This window comes from Chelonia mydas, chromosome 14 (assembly GCF_015237465.2).
Source record: "Chelonia mydas isolate rCheMyd1 chromosome 14, rCheMyd1.pri.v2, whole genome shotgun sequence".
Lineage (NCBI taxonomy): Eukaryota > Metazoa > Chordata > Testudines > Cheloniidae > Chelonia > Chelonia mydas.
Genome location: NC_051254.2, coordinates 2,550,573 through 2,570,789, shown reverse-complemented (window position 1 = coordinate 2,570,789; position 20,217 = coordinate 2,550,573). Strand labels below are relative to the sequence as shown.

The following is a 20,217-nucleotide window of genomic DNA, read 5'->3' as shown; positions in this document are numbered from 1 at the left end:
TTGGACAGGGCATGAAGCACAGAAATGGAAGCACCCTAATGAATAGTAAGCCTGCTTTGAGGACAATGGGATTACAGTGTTTTGTGCAGATGCAGACCTAATTTGCTACCTACTTCCCTTCCTGGAAAAGCACAACCGAGCCCTCTCCTGATCCCACCTTGTACTGCAGGATCAGAAGACAGTGACATTGATGGTCTCATCTTATTACATGAAATTCAGGATCCACAGTTAAGCTGACAGCTCATATCTTTATCTTGTGAGTCAAACTGACTGTTACTTTGGATTGCCCAGACACTCTGAGGGCTGCTAGACATCCCAAGCAAGGCAGTGGTTTAGCTTATAAGCACCTCCAAAGTGTTTTCATTTGTCATCTTGTTTATGGTCCATGACAAGATAAACCTGGCAGGCCTGAGATGGATACGGCCATTACATCACTGATGGAGTTAAGTAGGCAAGGCTCTGTTTGGCAGTTTTAAAGCTCCCAAATTTCCATTCATGTTCCCCAGTTTGAAGACAATTATCTTCTTCAGTTTGGTCAGCAGCAATAATCCCTAAACCAACTGGAACCTGCAGATTTTCCTCCACTGGGAGGGATAAGGAGAACATGAACATTACAGGTTTTTAAGGTCAGGCTTGACAAAGCCCTGGCTGGGATGATTTAACTGGGACTTGGTCCTGCTTTGAGCAGGGGGTTGGACTAGATGACCTTCTGGGGTCCCTTCCAACCCTGATATTCTATGATTCTATGATTCTATGAGTCATAGGGTTTTGGCTGGTATTGTTGGTGCCAATGATTAATAAGCTTGTTCTGGGGTAGCCATGGGAAATTTGTTCCTTTCATAGTCACTGGGATCTTCAGGAGGGTAAGGGGAAAATTTTGTTTCTTACAAAGGTGGAGATTTCTCATCATGAGAGATTTTACAAGTTGGAAAGAGCAAGAAGTCGCACCAAGGAACGGTGCTGTGAGAGATTCCACTTCTGGAAAGGAAAAGGGATGGAAATTTAATTTTGAAGAGGATGCTTCACATATGTAGGAGTCCCCTCCAGCTAGGGAACACGTGGAGAGCTGCATCTTGCAGAGGGACTTCCCTTTCTTCAGCGCCCAACAAAACTAAAGTTCAAACTGGGGAAAGGTGTGTAGGAGTGGGTGGACTGACTTACAGGTCATAGATTCTAAGGCCAGAGGAAACATGATCATCTAGTCTGAACTCCTGTACAACACAGGACAGAGAACGTCCCCAAAATAATTCCTAGGGCAGATGTCAGAAAAACATCCAATCTTGATTTAAAAATGATCAGCCATGGAAGATTCACCACAGCCCATGGTAAATTGTTCCAATGGTTATTTATCCTCGCTGTTAAAAAATTAAATCTTATTTCCAGTCTGAATTTGTCTAGCTTCGGCTTCCAGCCATTGGATTGTGTTATACCTTTCTCAGCCCGTTATCAAATATTTGTTCCCCAGGTAGGTACTTATAGACTGTAATCAAGTCACCCCTTAACTTTCTCTTTGTTAAACTAAACAGCTTGAGTTCCTTGCATCTACCACTATAAGGCAGGCTTTCGAATCCTTTAATCATTCTTGTGGCTCTTCTCTGAGCCCTCTCCAATTTATCAACATCCCTCTTGAATTGCGGGCTCCAGAACTGGACACAGGATTTCAGCAGCGGTCACAACAGTGCCCAATACAGAGGTGAAACAGCCTCTCCGCTCCTACGAGAGTCTCCTGTTTATGTACCCCAGGGTCACGCTGTCTCTTTTGGTCACAGTATCACACTGGGAGCTCACATTCAGCTGATTATCCACCACGGCCCCCACATCTTTTTCAGCCACTGTTTCCCAGGATAGAGTCCTCCAGCCTGTCAGTATGGCCTGCAGTCTTCGTTCCCAGATGTATACATTGACATTTAACAGTCTTAAAAAAACCCATAGTTTGCTTGTACCCAAGTTTACCAAAAGATCTAGATCACTCTCAATCGGAGCCCTGTCCTCTTCATTATTTTCCACTCCCCCAGTTTTTGTGCGTCATCTGCAAGCTCTATCAATGATGATTTTATGTTTTCTTCCAGGTCATTGATAAAGATATTAAATAGCACAGGGCCAAGAACCGATCCCTGCAGGACCCCGCTGGTAACACGCCCACTCCATGACGATTCCCTGTTTAAAGTGACAGTTTGAGACCCCCCAGCTAGGCAGTTTTTAATCCATTTAATGTGGCCGACACCCAAATGCATGGTCCTATGGGTGTGCACTCTATCCCCCACTATCTACTAATGCTTTGATGGGCTCCATCATTGTAGTATCTGAGCACCTCTGTTTCCGGAGACTGGATGGGCTGCATCTCAGATTTCAATAGCCACAGCTTTAATGACCTTCTCTCTCGCGTGCCCTTCTTAGCAACCTTCCTCGACAAAATGTGAAATACAATTTTGACCTCATCTGACACACTTTGCTCCAAGGGGGACCCTGTGGTTCTCCTATTACCCCAAACAACCCATGCATGAGAGAGAAAAAATTTGTGGTGTTCTCCTTAATGAGAGACTTTGAATGCCCCACAACCTGCAAGCTGTTCAACCTCTCGCCACCAGCGGCTGCACGTGTGCTGAATTCCAGGCATGACATCCCAGGAAACCTCAGCTTCCAGCCTCAATGGGCTGCAGCAGATGACAAGAGCAACTGGTGAGAAACAAGAGGCTTTTTCAAACCCTTTTGATGAGATGTGCTATAAGGAACAAATAACTATGTGACTAGAAAACTCCAAAGAAGAAGCTTAGCTTGTGTTGAAAAAGAGCAAAAGAACTGGCAACTTCTCATATAAATCTAAATTATTCACAAGTATGGAAAAGAGAAGCCTTCTTTTGCCTGTGAAATATTAATCACAAGGTATCTCTACAATGCACACAGTGAAGTTACTCCTACATGTTATCAATTATAGGGCAAGTTTATGTTTAATAAAGCAGGCAGAGGTTTTTAGTGTTTCGGGAATGGAAACCTGGTACATTATTGGCTCAGGTTAACATCTTAAATTCCTGGCACCATTGGTATGAAAAACAGAAGTGGGGGCTGGTTTACACTACTGCTTAAGTCAATGTAACTTATGTTGCTCGGGGATGTGAAAACGACACCTTCCTGAGTGACATAAGTTATATCGACTTAAAGCGGTGTCCACACCGCACGGTGCCAGCAGGAGATGCTCTCCCATCGGCATAGCGCATCTTCACCAGACACGCTACAGCAGTGCAGCTGCACCGATATGGCACAGTAGCGTGGCCTTGCTCTGGCACTCAGTGTTCCCTAATGTTTCCTTTTTAAATTAAAAGGGACCCATCTCCAGGATGTTAGGGCTTACAGTGAGGTCTACCAGCTGTGCTTTGGCCTACAGGTTCGAGCACGTTGGGCAATCACTCTGCTAAGCCAGTGCTTTGCTCCAGTGAGAAGGCAGCATATTGAAAGAGTACACGACTCCTTCACTCTACGTGAGCCATAGAGATGGATTCTCTCATGCGGATTTCCCCACATTACTGCCTGCTCACCAGCATGGGGCAGACAAAGCAGGGAACGGTGCGATACACCGGCACTCATAGGGAAATCTGGTAACTGAATCTATGGCATTTTTAAAAACCTGTCAATTTTAGGGCCACGAACCTGGACAGTACAGCTCCGTTAACAACATCATTTCTTGAGACCACATCTTTCCTACATTCTTGGATGATAAAACACATAGTCTTCCACAATTCAAGAAAACAATTTTGAAAGGGGTTTTAGCTAACACAAGGGCTAGCAGTTCCGCATGATGTGAAAAGATATATAGGCAATGCATATCAACAACTGTTCTTGAAGCTGTGACTTTCTATGGCTGTTCCCTGCAGGATTCCCCCTGAAAATCAGATATATATCTCAACGGGATAGTTCCCTGTATAAATTTCAATAAATAACCCTGGCGTTGAAAGCAGATTCATTCCAAGTGTGTGCACTTATTTTTATCATCGCTGGAATGTGGCCAACCTGTACTTGGCATTTTGATGACTTTGCAAACGCCTGTATGGACCACAATACAAAAGCATCTCAGAGACACCCCGCTGATCTTTTGAACAGGGGTCCTCCCGGGTGAGCAATGAGGTGTATCTCCATTTTAATTTCAAAGAAGCCGTGGGAGGACTGCATTACCTCATTCTTCATTCATTCCTAAAATGTATATTTAAGTGACACTCTTTCCATGCCAAGCACTTCCTCCAGTGACACAAGAAGAAAAGGAAGAGTATCTGTGACTCTGGGAATTTAATTTAAAACACCCAAAACCCTTGTCCTGGAGTAGCAGCTTCTCCAATTACTTTATTTCCATAAAGGAAGTGTCCTTACCTAAGGTGCTTCTCTCTATTTCTCCACCCTCAAAGGAGCAGCTACCAACCCTCAAGAAAGATTTGGGGTTTCACTTTTACCTTCGTCTTCCCATGCTGGCCCTCTCTGACTTTGATCTCAGCACCTGGTCCCTGTTGGCCAGCTCTGTATTAGGGTTGGCAGTCTTTCTGCTGCAGCCTTCTCCCACAGCACAGCTGACAAACTCCTGTACACCTCTTCTTGGAATCCAGCACCCCTTCCCCTAGCTGCTAACTTTAACACCTTGAGATCTCAATTGCTGCATCCCCCCTTTAGCCCCCACCTCTCTTATCTAGATTGCTTACTTACTGCCAGGGAAAGTGTCAGTTTTATTAAAAGGCAGAGTGGAGGCCGTGAGAGGCCAAGCTCCTGTTCTTTCAGGATATGATATTTGAAATTTTTCATTTTGTTTTGGGAGTCCTGGGGAAAGCAGTGGGGGGAACTGATGGGAGGGAGTGAGCTGGTGAGCACGTGCTGTTTTCTCTTCCCTGGGATGAGAAGAATAAAGCCATTCTTGAGGTATGAGCGAACGCACGTATTTTGTATCTGAATCAACAAACCCCACAGAGCCAACTAAGGTGGAAAGTGGGTGGAGGGGAGACAGAAAAGGTTTCCCACTCCAGCCTTCTCTTCACATACACAGAGCCGCAAGGCTAGAAAATCAAGAGTATGCTCAAGTTTATAGGCTTTCAAGGATTTATACAATCCCTTCTGAGTTTATTTCATCCCCACCATTTGATTTTGATGCCTGGACTTTGTCTGCTCACCTGTGAATACTCTCAAAGGAAATCCCCTTTCCTCACGCTCACAACCTGAGCTCATGGTGGCACATGGAGAGAGGTGCTGTGTGGAAACGTCAATACTGACTGTAGAGCGTTATTCAAAGGAACTCCCTTGTGTACCTCCTCTTAACCAGAAGCCTTCTGCCTCTCTAGGGTGTGCTGAACTAAAATAAATAACTAATTGGGTTTAAAATTTCTGAGCCATTCTATGCCATTCCTATTTTGGAATAACACAGCCTTGCATGGAAATAACCAAAGATGTGAATTAAAATCCATTTAGTTATTTTGGTGCAACTTTGTTCTCTTTCCACACAAGCATTTTAAGGAGGCTCCAGGGCCAATCTAGACACAAACAAGAAGCTGTGGCCTAGTGCCCCCTAGGTAGTTCCTTAGCACCTTTGCTGCTGCTGGGCTTTCATTATTTTTATTTATGTTATTGTAGTGCCTAAAAGCCCCATTCATGGACCAGGATCCTATTGTGCTAAGCGGTGTACAGAGAACAAAAAGATGGTCCCTGTGTGATGCTGGCAAACCAGGTGCCAGCACTTGCCAAGGCTTTCGGCCTCAGCCAGGCACAGACAAATTCCTTGCTGTAAAGCAGTGTTTCACCAGTGTGTTGGGGCTTGTCTACACTTACTGCACTGCAGCGGTGCCACTGCGGTGCTTAGTGAAGACTCTACCTATGCCAATGGGAGAACTTCTCCCATCGGTGTAGGTACTCCACCTCCCTGAGAGGCAGGAACTATGTTGGTGGGAGAAGTCCTCCCCTGAGCAACAAAGTCATTCCAATGTAAGTTTGTAGCGTAGAGCAGGGCTTGGTATGGTTAAGATGGTACTGAACTTATAATAATGTGTTTAGACTTTATGAAATGCTTGTAAGTTGCTGCATGCAATAATCTCACTTACAATATCTTTATCACATGCTATAAAGTAATATTTAAGTTTTTGCTTTATAATTGTAAAAAGTGTTTGCCCTGAAATGGTCAGCCTGTCAGAAGGGATCATCTCTTGCCCATCAGGAAGGACTATCAAAACTAAATGGGCCACTGTGGAACATCACAATACAAAGACTTTTCTAATTGTCCCAGCATAGGCTATGTGCAAAAGGGCTCAGACCATCTTGAATTCTGAAAGAAGGAAATAAAGATAGTGAACAAGAACATTTTTCATCTCTTTGCTGTTTGGACTCTCACATGGCTGGAGCTAGGAAAGAGAAGCAGAGATCCTCAGGGTCAACCTGTGTTAGCCCTAAAAGACATTCAGTACTGACAGATTACTACAACTCTGCCACCTTTTAAAACCACAGACTGCAACTCATTTGTGTTTATATGTTTTCCTGCTTTAAGCTGTAAATAACTCATTTCTTTTTCCTAGTTAATAAAGCCTTAGTTAGTTTACGATACGACTGACAAGTGTTGTCCTTGGTGTGAGATCTGACCTGGGGTAAGGTCCTGATCTCTCGGGACTGAGAGTAACCTGAAACTTTTGTGATCTTTGGTGTATGGCAACCACCTGTCACTTAGCCCAGCTTGTCCAGGTGGCCAGATAGACTGGAATGCCCAAGGGGACTGTCTGTGACTCCATGATAAGACTGTTGCGGTGCTTCAGGAGTTCACATTTGTTAACGAGTTGGTGAAATTAATTATAGAACGTCCAACCAGTGTGAGGTGTCTTCCCTGCCTTTTGACAGTCTGCCATAAGGTTGGCACTGCTGTCATGAACCACTCTTGACACTGTGCCACCTGGCACAGAACAATCTAAGTACCCCAGTTGTGGCCCATGAAGTCAATGGAATGTAAGGATGCCCCTAGGGCGTTAGAAGAACATGTGCTTTTGACATGGCGTATCTGGATTGTTTGGCCATCAGACAAATGGTTAAACTTGTACATTTTGGAGAACTCCTTCCACAACAGAGATAGGGGAAAGGGAAATCCCTGCTACATTTTCCATTAGCAGAATGCCTGGGAGCAAAATTCTTGTGCTTGTTTTTATTGATTCACAGCTATTTCTGCGCTCTGGACAGAGTGCTGCTTGCATAGCATTGGCAGTATTGATCCTGCGTGGGAGTGTCTGGCATTTCCTTAAGCTGATGCCCAGTTATTGAACAGGGAATTCCCTTTGGCCAAGACTTTCTAATTTTAGCCTTTCACTTTGCCAGTGAATGCCTAGCAAAGCCAGGATGTTAATAGTAACACATTAGCTTTGCACAGTCCAATGCCACAGCTCTGTTTCTTGAACAGTCATACAGAGGGCAAAGGCCCTTAATTAGAGAGCTCTGAATCACACACACTGATACAATCACTTTTCTTCTACTAATCACTACAGATACAGTCCTGCCCTTGTCAGCTAACGAATATTAATAGTTAATGAACAGCCTAAGAAGATTACGTCAACTTTCACACACACAGAGAAATGGTATTCTGAGGAGTTCGCCATCTGTCTCGCTCTTCAGGGGCTCATTAGAGAGAAGGGATTCATGTCCAATAACCCCCCAGGCTTCTGCAGCCAAAGACTGGGGAGTGACATACACTTTTATGGAAGGTAAAGGCAGGGCTTGAAATATTTACCAGACATGTACTAGCCAAAGGACTCAACCCACTAGACAAAGCCTGATAAATAAAGATGCACCAGCTACTCTCTTTCCTTTCACAGTTTGATATAATGGGTATGTCATATGTTTAACTAACAACACACAAACAAAAATACCACTGGCTCAAAGCAATATCTGTTGTCACCATTTGGAAGCCGTCATTCAAACCCTTTGATTCAAGGATGGTTTGAAATGTTCCTACCGAAGAAGGAGCTTTATGTAGTTAAGAGACTACCCACGTCTCCCACCCTGCAGAAAGCCCCCACACCACAGCAGCCACATTAGATTAACCTGCTGTCCTCTCCACTAGGCACCTTGGAACATCCAGATAGCATCAAATACTCTTCATTACACTCCCCATTGTTCATTACCTACATACATACAAGACAAGGAATGGGAGGGACAGAAGAAGCAAAGCCTTCCAGCTGACATTCAATGGGATGCCAAGTCTGACTAGAAGGCCCTTCCCACCCCAGCTGCTCATAGGTAAGAGGAAAGAAATCACTCACCTCCCTGTTTACTTCTGTCAAGATAGATTGAAACCCTTCGGGCCAGACCTGTGAGAAGACAGGGAGTAAGGGATGATGCTAAGGGTAAGTGGGTCAGCCAAAGCAAAATAAATCTGAAAGGGTTAGAAAAGCAACTCAAAGTAAAGGGAAAGAACAGTGAAGGGAAAAGCAGCAGCACCAAGTCAAGTACATGCTTCCAACCAGAGAAAAGGCTCCGGTTTGGTTGTAATCACAGCACCCTTTCCCTAGGAAGCCATTTACAAGCTTTACTCTGTTTGTCAACACCACAAAGTTGATTGGTAAGTTCTTCCCTGAAACTGGACACTCTCTAGATCCTTTTTATGGTTTTGTTCTTTGGTATAAAATAAAATGCATCTCATTGGAGAGTGACAACGAACTGACCCACGGCATAAACACCTGTATAGATCAAGCCAAACACAAAACAGGAAGTTTTTGTCATTTCAGGCTTGAGCCCCAGGCAGTTAGTGCAACTGAACAGTCGCCGAATGAGTTCTCCTGCCCCACGCTTCAATGGATTGCTAATGAACACTCAGAGAAAATTTACAGATGCTGCAGTTAGGCAACTCTTAAGTGGGGAATTAGCTGTAGAAACGGGACTCGTTTCAAACCTTCCTAAACCCTGGATAGCCAAAGAAGCTGCAGGGAGGCACATTTACGGGGTATGGCTGTGTTTAAATACGTGTTGAGACCCCTGCTTATGTCTTGCATATGGACTCAATGTGTTCAGAAAGAGACCCTGCTAGTCTGGTAACCAGAAGGTCTCACACAGAGCCTTTTTTGGGAGTCACACTCTGGTTCTCTTTGCTAATCCGGACAAAGGAAAGCAGTGCAAATGTTATACAGGAGGAACTGGGAGGGGAACACAACACTTAAATAGATGTAATTAGACGGATTCAAGGCAGCTGGTTGTTTCTCCACACACTCCTCTGAGTCCCAAAACCTGGGTTTTAAAAGAGCTGAGATGCTAAGATTGGAGGTGGCAGTTTATGTTCCATTCTTTCTCACAGATACGGTTCATCTTGAAGGAACAATGTGAAAGTTGCAATTTCACTCATGGGAAGTGTTTGCACCATTTCTTGTCTTCAGAGACAGCTGTGCAGCTGCACGGCACGCTGCTGGGCCAGACAGTGCGAGTTCGGAGTCATCTTATACAGGCTTCTTGTACAGAAACCTGAGGACAGAGAGAGTGCTGCTACTCAGCGATCGGACAGCCCTGGGATCGCCAGCCACTCTCAAAGTCACTGACTTGCAAAGCTCCTTATTTTTATGGTAAATACTTGAACCCCAATGTCCACAGCAGTAGGACCGCATCTTTACAGCAACTCCTACACTGCTCACTAGAAAATGCTCCACGTTTTCCTTAAAAGCCACATCAGTTTTGCACTTGCAGATCTAATTTTTGCCTAGTTCAAAACATTAGGCTACTAACAACATGAGCTTTGCCTCTTTTCAGACTTCATCCCCTGGCTGGGGACTTGGGGACAGTCCATACAAGAAAGCTGCACTGTTTTAACCAATGGTGTGAACCCAAATTGGTGCAACCCCTGATTAGACACTCTTATTTTGGTTTAAGAGAAGCTGAAATGGGGGTGGGGGGAGGGAAGCTGAAGTGGATAGGAAACTGGTTTGAACTGGATTGAAATGAGAATCTCTTAAACCAGAATAAAAGTGTCAACATACAGGGTTGCACCAGTTTAACTAAATCTGTTTAAAACCAATTTAAGTTAAACTGATACAACTTTCCTATGTAGCCATGGCCTCGCTTTGGTTCAAGCATCTCAGCCAGGTAAGGAACGGATGGACACTAAGCAAGACTACTTTGCTGTTGTAATACAAATTATTGCGCTAAAGCAGGGGTGGGCAAACTTTTTGGCCCGAGGGCCACATCTGGGTATGAAAATTGTATGGCGGGCCATGAATGCTCACGAAATTGGGGTTGGGGTGCGGCAGGGGGTGAGGGCTCTGGCTGGGGGAGTGAGCTCCGGGGTGGGGCCAGAAATGAGGAGTTCAGGGTGCAAGAGGGGGTTCCGAGGTGGGGCAAGGGGGATTGGGTGCGGGGCTGAGAGCTCCGGCTGGGGGTAGGGCTGGGGATGAGGGGTATAGGAGGGTGCTCCGGGCTGGGACAGAGGGGTTTGGAGGGTGGGAGGGGGAACAGGGTTGGGGTGGGGGTGTGGCTCAAGGGTGCAGGCTCCAGGCAGCGCTTACCTCAAGCGGCTCTTGGAAGCAGTGGCATGTCCCGCTCCGGGTCCTACACAGAGGCGCGGCCAAGCGGCTCTGCTGTGAGCTGCCCCGTCCGCAGGTGCCATCCCTGCAGCTGCCATTGGCTGCAATTCCCGGCCAATGGGAGCTGCGGGGGTACCGTGCAGAACGGAGCCCCCTGGCTATCCCTGCCCATAGGAGCTGGAGTGGGGACATGCTGCTGCTTCCGGGAGCCGCGCGGAGAAGGCCCCGACCCTGCTCCCCAGCTGGAGTGGGATGAGCCCCAGAACCCACTCCCCAGCGGGAGCTCGAGAGCCGGATTAAAACGGCTGGTGAGCCGGATGCGGCCAGCAGTTTGCACACCCCTGCGCTAAAGCCGTGGAACTCCCATCATCTAAAACACCCTACTGATACCTTTTAGACCCCTGTAGGAAGTACTCTGGTTTCTCTATTAAGCACTATGCGTATTCTTCCTCTCCCCACTCTAGCCTGTTCTTCACAAATGCGAGAATTGCATGGAAAGCTGTTGTGTTTCTTAATGTCTCATCCATTCCTGCTGCTTACGCCCATGCAAAGTCAGCTCCTGGTTGCTGTCGAGAAGATGATCAAGTCACAGAGGAAGGATTCTGACCCTCGGGGTGCGGATGAAGGGAGAGGAAGATCAACAGCAGGAGTAGCTGAACTCCAGTAAAACTCCTGGATTCATGTAAACATCCTTAGTAAAACAAGAGGGAAGTGAGGTGCAGAAGATTGAGACTACGAACATAACAGCTTCAGCACTGGACGGTAACTGGCAGCAAAAGCCGGCTCTTCCGTTGAGAATCTCATTTCCAAGGGAATCACTTCACTGGGCTCCTTTGAAATGACTGAGTTTATTTCTCTCCCTACAAAGAAATCTACATTTCTCTTCTTCTGAATCGAATCCAATCATTCCCTGGATGAAAAGCAAAGAAAGCAACAAAGCCTGGACTTGCTTAGACCGCAGGAAAGGAAAGGGTGTAGAGGATGCATAAGAGAAAAGGATTGTAAGTTTCAGCACTGATGTCTTGGCAGGCACAACCTCCTGACACTTACAACTAAATCAGCTTTTGCTTCTGTTCATCATCTATTCTGCAATGTCAAACATTGCTTCTGTGTACCTTCCTTTTGCTGCTGCTTTCAAGGTCTGTGGAGAGCAAGATGCAAGCCACAAATGTCCTGCCCTGATTAAAGGTGCGTGTAGGTATTGGGCGCGAAAAATGGGAGCAAGCCAGAAGGGATTCAGTCTGCATTTGTCAGCATCTCCTGTGAACTCTACTCATTATGCAGCAAGGAGTGGATGATAATGGGAGCCTTGACGAATTCCTAGAGTTCATTACCAGGACAATGGAAATAATATCCTGATTCCTGGGAAGGAAAAGCTTAGGCAGCCTCACTCAAAAAGGCTGATGTTAGGGAAAAAGAAACGGAGAAATGAGAAACCAACTGAATGAGAGTCAAAAGTGCTGCTTGACGTGTGTGGCTGGTGCTGTTCTCTCTTCTGCTCCAGAGCAGGAGGAGTAGGTAGCCAGGCACTTAACAGCTCAGTGCATGGGCTCCTTCCTGCTTTTGTCCCTGCAAAGAGCAGGTTTCAATCATGGCAATTTTCACAGCACGCTGCAAACTCCCCGACGTTTGTAATTAATTACGTGCGTGTATGACAGTGTGGTGCAGAGCTTGAAGTTACAGCAATCATACTTCCCCTGACTAGACTACCACAGAGCCAGGGACACTGTGAGGTGTGAAGGGAGAGGCACCAGTTCTGAATCCAAAAAAGCAGCACAGGGAAAAACCAATGAATAGCTAAAAAGCCATCAAACAAGAGAAGCAGGAAAAAGGGGGGGGATGTTAAAGGGAGACATATGGGAAGTAAGACTGAGTTGTAAAAATTGCTAGCCTTTGGACCTGTCTACACAAACATGTAGTTTGCTGCAAGCTTTTATCAAACAAATATCTGCAGCCTTGTAACAAAGGGCATGTCTACCCAAACATTTAGTTTGCAGCAAGCTGGGCTGTGAATCTACCCTGCACTAGCCTCCTAGTCACAGTCCATGTGGACCCTGCCTGACCTGATGGTACGCACCAGCAGGGTGCACATGGACAGTTAGTGGGAGGCCGGCAAGTGTGGGGCAGATTCACACCCAGCTCGCTGTGAATTAAATGTTCACGTACACAAGTCCTTTGTTACATGGGTGGAAATACTTGTTGGACAAGTCACCAAGAACAGGCTGCGCTGGCTCTGGCAGTATTACATAGGGTCTAACAGAGTTAGACTGGATTAGCACCAGGGAGTTTTCAAATAAGCTATGCCAGACTCCTGAGATGAGGTACACAGGCTGAGAAATGAGAGCTGCCAGAGTTTAAGGCCATAATGGACCATTACGATCATCTAGTCTGACCTCCTGCATAGCACAGGCCAGAGAATCTCACCCAGTGGTACCTGCATCAAACCCAAAACCCCTGGTTGTGCCACAGCAGATCTTTGTAAAAGACATCCAGCCTTGATTTACGGCATTCACGTGACAGAGGATAATTGTCAGACCACTGATGTAGCCTCAGGCCTTGGACGGCGAGAACACTCTCCTCCCCCAGTAATACCCTAAGACAGGTTTCACAGTCACCCGGATTAGACTCCTGGTTTCGGCATTGTGCATGGCTGGGTGGCCTTTCCGCATGCAGACTAGCTTGGTATTTTTTAAGTTCCCAGGTGGTTTGAGTCTGATTGTGCCACTGTCCTGTACATATCAGATGTACATTGCCTACTCTTCTACCAACTCTCGACCCACAATAACTGACAGGGAGTAAGTGCTAAAATGGAACACAAGCTTAGTGTGGCCACAAGTGCAACGTGCAAAGTTGTGCAAAGGGTGAGCAGCCAATCAAAGGGAAAGAGGAAATAGGTGAGCTATTCATAAAACCCAAATCGGGGAAGACATAACCACCTGCTACAACCAGTTCAGGGTAGGAAAGTGCTCAGTACACCCTTGTTCTGCAGTTCTCTCCTCAGGAGCAAAATAAGTTAGCTTAGCTCCAGGCAACTCCAGCAGAGCCTCTGATGGACAATGTGGCTGTGCTCCTCTATTCCACTGTTGGAGAATTATCCTCCATCTCTACCCCCTTGCACTGCTACTCCCCACCTGGCTACTCTAGTCATACTTAGCTCAGAAGAGCTTGTGTTTGAGGTTCATGTGGACAAGTGGAAAAGAAATCCCTTATCAGGGCTTGGTAAGACTCCACTCCAAGGCCCAGAGACTGTTAACAAGGATGTTACTGAAGGCTGAAATAGAACAACTTGTTCCACTTTACCTATCCCTAGAAAAGGTCCCACCAGGGTAAGTTATTTCTACCCCCAGATGAGAATTCAACACAGACCCACCTCGTGTGGTTGGCAACATGTCCGACAAGCCCTGCCAGGCAGTCACCATCTCGGGATTCTTTTCCAGGTCTGCAAAGTTCTTCCACACTCTGATAGCACCGTCATCTTGAGAAGCATAGAAAAAAGGCAATGTCACTGCTGGTACAGACGTCACTTAGTTACTTGGGAGCAGATGGAGAAAGGAAAGATAACCTGGAATTGTAATCATGGACTCCTAAATGGAATGAAAATGTCACCTGACCTTCCAGGTCCCTTTCTGAATGATTTCTCCTACACCTGTTTATAAGCGTTCTTCTTCTCTCTAACCTCATGTCCATGCAACCTAAGGGCTTATTTCACCAGGGACTGCACTGGGAGAGTGAACACCTTAATTTAGTTGTAAATCCTTCTCTTTGAAACAGTTCATTTTCACTAGGACTTATCTCTTTTCCTTCCTTCCTATCAATGCTAAGAACCAAAGTACTCTACTAAATACAAAACACAACCCAGTATGAGAGCTTCACCAAAGCCCACCTTCTTGGCACAAGTCCTTCACGCCAGTGTCTCTTCTCATTTTGTCCCCCCCCCCCCCCCGCCCCCACTGGTGAAACTGTTTTGTGCTAAAAATCAGTAATTTGAAAGAGAAATGTCCTAGAGGTCTCACAATCCCTCTCACACATTTCTTAATTATGCCATAATTGCACACTTCAGGGCTGACTTTGAACAGCAATTGAAAACATGTAGACCGTCAGATTTACAACAGTTCCCTGGAAGAAGTAAATCCCTCTCACAGCTCCAGAGGCCGACAAATGGAAAAAGCAGAACTTTGTGTTTCCCTACAATAGGGCAATCTACAGAAGTTCTTTTCCCAGGTGATTTGTCAGGGACAGGGAAGAGACTTGCAGAGAAAGTTGGAGCCATTTGAGAAATTATAATGTAAAAAAATACACAGGCAGGCCATGCCCATTCTACAGCTAATCCTGTGTTAATAACACTATTTGACAGCACAGTTGTAGCATGGTAACCCTGTCTGCTGTGGACAGGATTTCCTTCCCATTAAAAACAGTGCTGACTGAAATTGTGTGGCCTCCAGAGGTCATTTATACAATAAGGTTGTAACATGGTTTGTAACTGTGCTGGGGGAGGACTCAAAACCATTCATCAAATGAATCAGGCAGCAATCATGATTGAAAATGGTATCAAGTAGTATTTACTGCATCAAGTTCAACTCAAAACAGTTAAATTATTCAGCCCTGCTAGCCGTAAACTTCTCTCAGGAGCCTCCCAGGCCGCGAATTCCCATGGAAGGGTGAATGGACCAGCCCCATAAAGGAGAGGGGAGGGCTCAGAACATCTCACATGCATCTGAAGCCTGTCAATGATTCCTCCTCTCTCCTGCCCTTTGACGATTTGGTGACCGAGGCTGAACTCACCTGTGGCAGTCAGGAGCAGAGAGCAGTCTTGTCCATTCAGGTATTCCATTGCTGTGATCCTGGTATAGCGAGGGTTCCCATTGTGGAAATAGTCCAGTTTCTCCCCCTTCTCCCAATCCCAAAAACTGGGAAAGGTAGCGGAATATCAGGTCAGATCTGCATTCACTGAACAAGCCGTAAAAAGCAGCTTTCCCACTAAAGTGTCACTAAAGGTTATATGCACTGGGTATCAATTAAATTTGTTTTTCTCCTTAGAGTATTGAGTGTCTTTTTATTAATGCCTTTCTATAACATCATCTCCGGCTTCTGCAGAGGAAGTAATAAGATTAATATCCTAACCTGTTACAAATCTAGTTATAATGAGGATCCTCTACCTACTGACACAGAAGGCCACCGTATTTGTTTAACACAGGAGAGATGCAGACTTCAAAACCATCACATACTGCACCTAAGAGGAGCCCAAGTCTCTGGGGGCTTTCCATGTCCAGCCAGCATGAGTGGGACCATGTGGGGGCAAGGTGTTCAGCCCCTGAGGTGGGGTGAATTATGTGTTGCTCTGGACAATACTAGCAACAATGCTGCTAGGCTGCAGAAGGAGCTCTGCCCCACCCCCACCCTCAGCTGGAAGGAGAATAGCTATGGAAGTGGATGGGGGAGAAAATGAGGACAAGCATAGCATCCTCTCAAAGAATTCAGACCACTTGGTATCCATAATTGGGGCTGACAGTCCTTACATGTCCAATCATGACCCTGGAAGCCAATCTCTTAGGGTCAGAAAGGCAGAAACTCTTACCAGATGCTGTCTTTATCAGCTACTGCTATACATGGTGTGAATGGATGGAACTTCACCACGGAAGGAACGCCTGGATTCCTGTTCAGAAAGATTTGATCATCTAGCCGTGAAATACCTGGAGGGGAGGGTGCAGGGAGGGGGGAAATGAGAGAAAACCCAGACTCAGTACCTGGGAATCAAACCACAAAAAGGATATTGTTCTCTACTTTCTGTACAATCCTCAACCTACCCTCCTATCCTTCTAAGCTTCACACGTGGCCAGTTCCTTTGTCCCACCAGACTTTGTGTCTTCTTTCACGCCACCCCTTACTCCCAACTAGCATATGCCAAACCCTCACCATTCTCTGCCTCCCAAAGCCTCCTTAACCATAACCTACCAGGTGATCACCAGTCCCTTCAGGACGTTGTTCTACTGGTCTAGCAAAACTCTTTTGCTTAGCAGCACCACAGACACTTATGGTGCTACATACGCAATAACAGTTTAAGTTGTTCTCTCCCTAAACCAGAATCCTTCACTCTTGCCATGTTGCTCCAGACCTAAAACTGTTGGCCTCCCCCAACTGGCCTATTTGGGGCTGACTCTTCTCCCTCCCCACCCCACCCCACTAGAGAAGAAAACATGCCATCTAGGAAGAGCCTATGCTGGAGATGCTTAGTCAGTGAGCTCTCTCCAGGACAAGAGGCTCATATCCTCTGTGAGAGCGAAGAGCTGCACAGCTCTTCTCACTGTCTCGCACTCCTGAAGTTATAGTTGGGCATCTCTGGCAAATTTTAAACTGGATGAAAGCTTTTCTCTACAAGACAGTGAACGTCAAAGCTGTTCAGAGCAGTCTAGCAAGTGGGCTAGGTGTTCGTGGGTTCAGATCTCACATCAGGTCTTCAGTTCATATCCACTTATGACACTGCTGTAATAGAGGGCTGCCAAGTCCAGAAGTGTCACTGAAATGATCCATGTCTACATCACTGTTGTAAAATGTTGATGCACCTTTCATACGAAAGGGGCCAAATGCTAATGGAAAATGCTCACCAAAGCCTGAAACACTGCCATTCGTTTACAGGTCGAGTTGCTAAATATCCTGGGCTCTGGTATGTGGAGTCTCTGACCATCATTTCACAAAGGTTTTATTTATGCAGGCAGAGTTACACAGTGTGTGACTGTAGGATTTCTGACTTTGGGAATCATCATCAGGATACTCACGGTGGCATCGTGAGTCATTGCAAAATTTCTGAAAACCTAAATGTAAGAATCCAAATCTTTGCCAACTTATGCAGCTATATCCACTCCACTTTAGCTGCTAGCAGTAGCACCAAGGGTGTGGCGGAAATGCAGAATCCTGAGCTGACAGCTTGTCAGCAGATACAGACTTTAGACAGTCTGTTTTACAATGCATTGATCTAAGTCTATTTTAATTCGTTGTTAATATTTGGGATCTTGGCTGTGTTATTTTTACAAGTATTTTGCATTTCACTTTCAGTCTGGGTGACAGAATCTGAACCTGTCCATGAAGAGATTCAAGCCCATCAGGCAGACACCAGCCCTGCTCCTTTGTACTATCTGTATTCAGAAAAGGTCCCTGACCCATCCCTTGCACTCTCCTGGTTTATGATATTCTGCTGTGGTAGACATCAGGCCATCCATTGTATAAGACTCAAGTCTGCCAGCCCTCCAGCTGCACATGAGAAACTGAGTCTCAGATAGCATCTTGCTCAGCAGATTAATGTTTCACACTGATACTCTCCCCGCCAGCATCTCATATGAGAAAAACACCCAAAATGTTCTCTTCCATGGTGAGAGCATCTCTTGAACATGCACCCACACAAAGAACCACAATGTAGGGGAATTACATAGATTCACCCCCCACTACTCATTGGCTAAGCAAGCTGCAGAATGAGTAATAATATCAGGTCTCCTCATAGCTATGTAAATTCCAGAGGCTACTTTAGCGGGCTAAACTGAATTCAAATACATTAAAAAAAAATCCTAGCCTGACTGCCACTTTGTAAATGCATAAAGAGTTATAAATAAGCAAGACTAGCTTTCAGCAGAGCACTGAATATACATGTTAATGAAATATGAACCCAACGCATATTAGAGGAAAAGCCGAGAGTGTAAATGAGGCTGTACATAAAAGTGCTAAAAAATATAATGGGATACGAGGCATAAACAATCATCTCTGGAGCTCGGTGGAGTGGGGGAATTCTGGAGTCATTCAGATGCCTGCTAAACATCAAGAGGGCAAGACATCATTCACCTTTGCAAAACAAGCTGATTTGGCATGACTGTAACCTGAGTAGCATTTGACACACATCAAAAACCCTGATTGTGCCGTTTGGGCCAGGTGGGGACTCTGAAGTTTAACCTGCAATCCCTTTAAAAATGTAACCGACAATATCCATCAGAACTTGACAGGATAGGAAAGAAAGGCCAAAACAGTAAATCAATAGTATCCGTTAAGGGCCTCTAAATTATCCATTTTGTGCTGGACACTTTAGTACCTGCGGACAAGCCATCTCCGACTGGCAGAGATACTGAAAAGCCCAGCTGCTCACTTCCAAGTCCAAGGCTTCAGGGTGAATGTATGCGTCTAAAATTGTGAATCTTGTCAATTCTTTTAGCAGGAAAACCCCTTCTTATGGCAGGTTCTCGCTCTCAGAAATCCCTGGTCTCTTATTCTTTCCCACCCCAAGTTCAACTCAGATGGTTACATAAAGTGATGATCATTTTTGGCTGACCCTGCTACATATGCCTATATTCCTTAGATGATAACATTGCATTTAGGTTTTCAAAAGGGAAGGAGAACTTCTACACTCACCACAATCAGGTCAATCCCCTGAGCAGGAGTAACTACTTGCAATAAATGAAGCCCTGTAAGCTTCAAGATAAATCACCTCTAGGGAAACACTTCACAATTGAATAAGCTCCTGTTCCCCTAATGGGGACAAAGGCCAGTGACTAGTTAAACACCCTGGTCTCACCAAGGCTTTGCATAGTTTATTGTTATTTATTGTTTGTATTACAGGAAGAAGGGGGGCATAATGCTAGCTGCAGTACTTGAGAAAAGTGCCTGAGAAGTAGAGAGCTCACCCTTCTGGATGATCTTCTGTGCTTGCTTTCTGACGCGGGTGTTGCGTAGAAACCGCCATTCCCTCTCTTTGCGGATCTGGCTCTCCAAATCATGCTCTTCTGGAATCTTCCAATAAATGAATACATTAATAAAACAAAACCAGAGCAGCTGTAACTATCCAAAACTAGCTCTCTCTCTCTCTCACCACACACACACACAAGCCAGAATCAGAGATTCTTCAGCAGGTGCAACCCTACATCAGCTGCCGACAGTAAATGGAAAGAGCACACAGGACCGTATGATTTTAAATATTTGAGCATCTTTTTGCTCCGACTCTTTTCATTGTTAGTAATCTCTTCCCTTTGTCCCTCTCCTTGACAGGCATCCTGTATTTTGTCTCATCTTATTTATTTTTATTGTAATAGTAGCACTTACACTCTCGGAGGAGAGAAACGAAGCAGGTCTCTGCAGGCAAGGCTGTCTTTCACTGGGAATACCACAGTGAAGGCAGGGAACTGGTCAGCCTGGAAACACCGGGTCAGAAAGAGGAGAGACGCAGATCGCCACCCAAGAGAGCTGATGGCCAGGGAGTTGGAAGCCTGACAGTGGATGTTGTTATTGGACCACAATGGGGGAAAATAAGTGCAGTTGCCCTGAATTATAACACCAAGTAGCCCCTGCAATGAACCCATAGACAAACTGCACCTTACAAAACTATCCCAGAGGCAACCCAACTACTTTCCTCTGTCTGCATACAATATAGCTTATTTTGCAACTCATCAAAGGATCATAAAACACTTCAGAGCAATGAAAAAAAGAATGGAGCTCTCACGTAAGCAGAAAGTTAAAAACTTGTATTAAAATGTTCCTTTCATTGTCTAGAACTGACAAGAGGTGAAAGATAATATTAAGTATTTTATGTTTAAATCTCAAGGTTTTCATGTGATCAGTGCAGCACTGACTGACAAACTGAAGAAATGTTTTAGCTTCCCTTACTGGAACACAACAGATTGCAAGGAAATTCTGTAACCCCTTATCTTCTCATCTTAATTTCACACCAGTAGAGCTGGGCTGG

General features: G+C 45.4%; 1 protein-coding gene across 8 annotated transcripts in view; it reads right to left on the bottom strand.

Annotated features, from left to right (window-relative positions):
• RPTOR (regulatory associated protein of MTOR complex 1) overlaps positions 1 to 20,217 on the bottom strand; it is a 305,325-nt gene that overhangs the window by 17,372 nt on the left and 267,736 nt on the right. For 6 of the 8 annotated variants that reach the window (XM_043527662.1, XM_043527664.1, XM_043527665.1 and 3 more), the window contains 5 exons: positions 19,163 to 19,268; positions 16,078 to 16,192; positions 15,285 to 15,409; positions 13,873 to 13,977; positions 8,259 to 8,306 (listed from right to left, as the gene is read on the bottom strand). In XM_043527662.1, the coding sequence (XP_043383597.1) occupies positions 8,259 to 8,306; positions 13,873 to 13,977; positions 15,285 to 15,409; positions 16,078 to 16,192; positions 19,163 to 19,268 (499 nt within the window). The remainder of the gene's footprint in view (positions 1 to 8,258; positions 8,307 to 13,872; positions 13,978 to 15,284; positions 15,410 to 16,077; positions 16,193 to 19,162; positions 19,269 to 20,217) is intronic. The other 2 variants (XM_043527663.1, XM_007056047.4) reach the window with 1 other exon arrangement.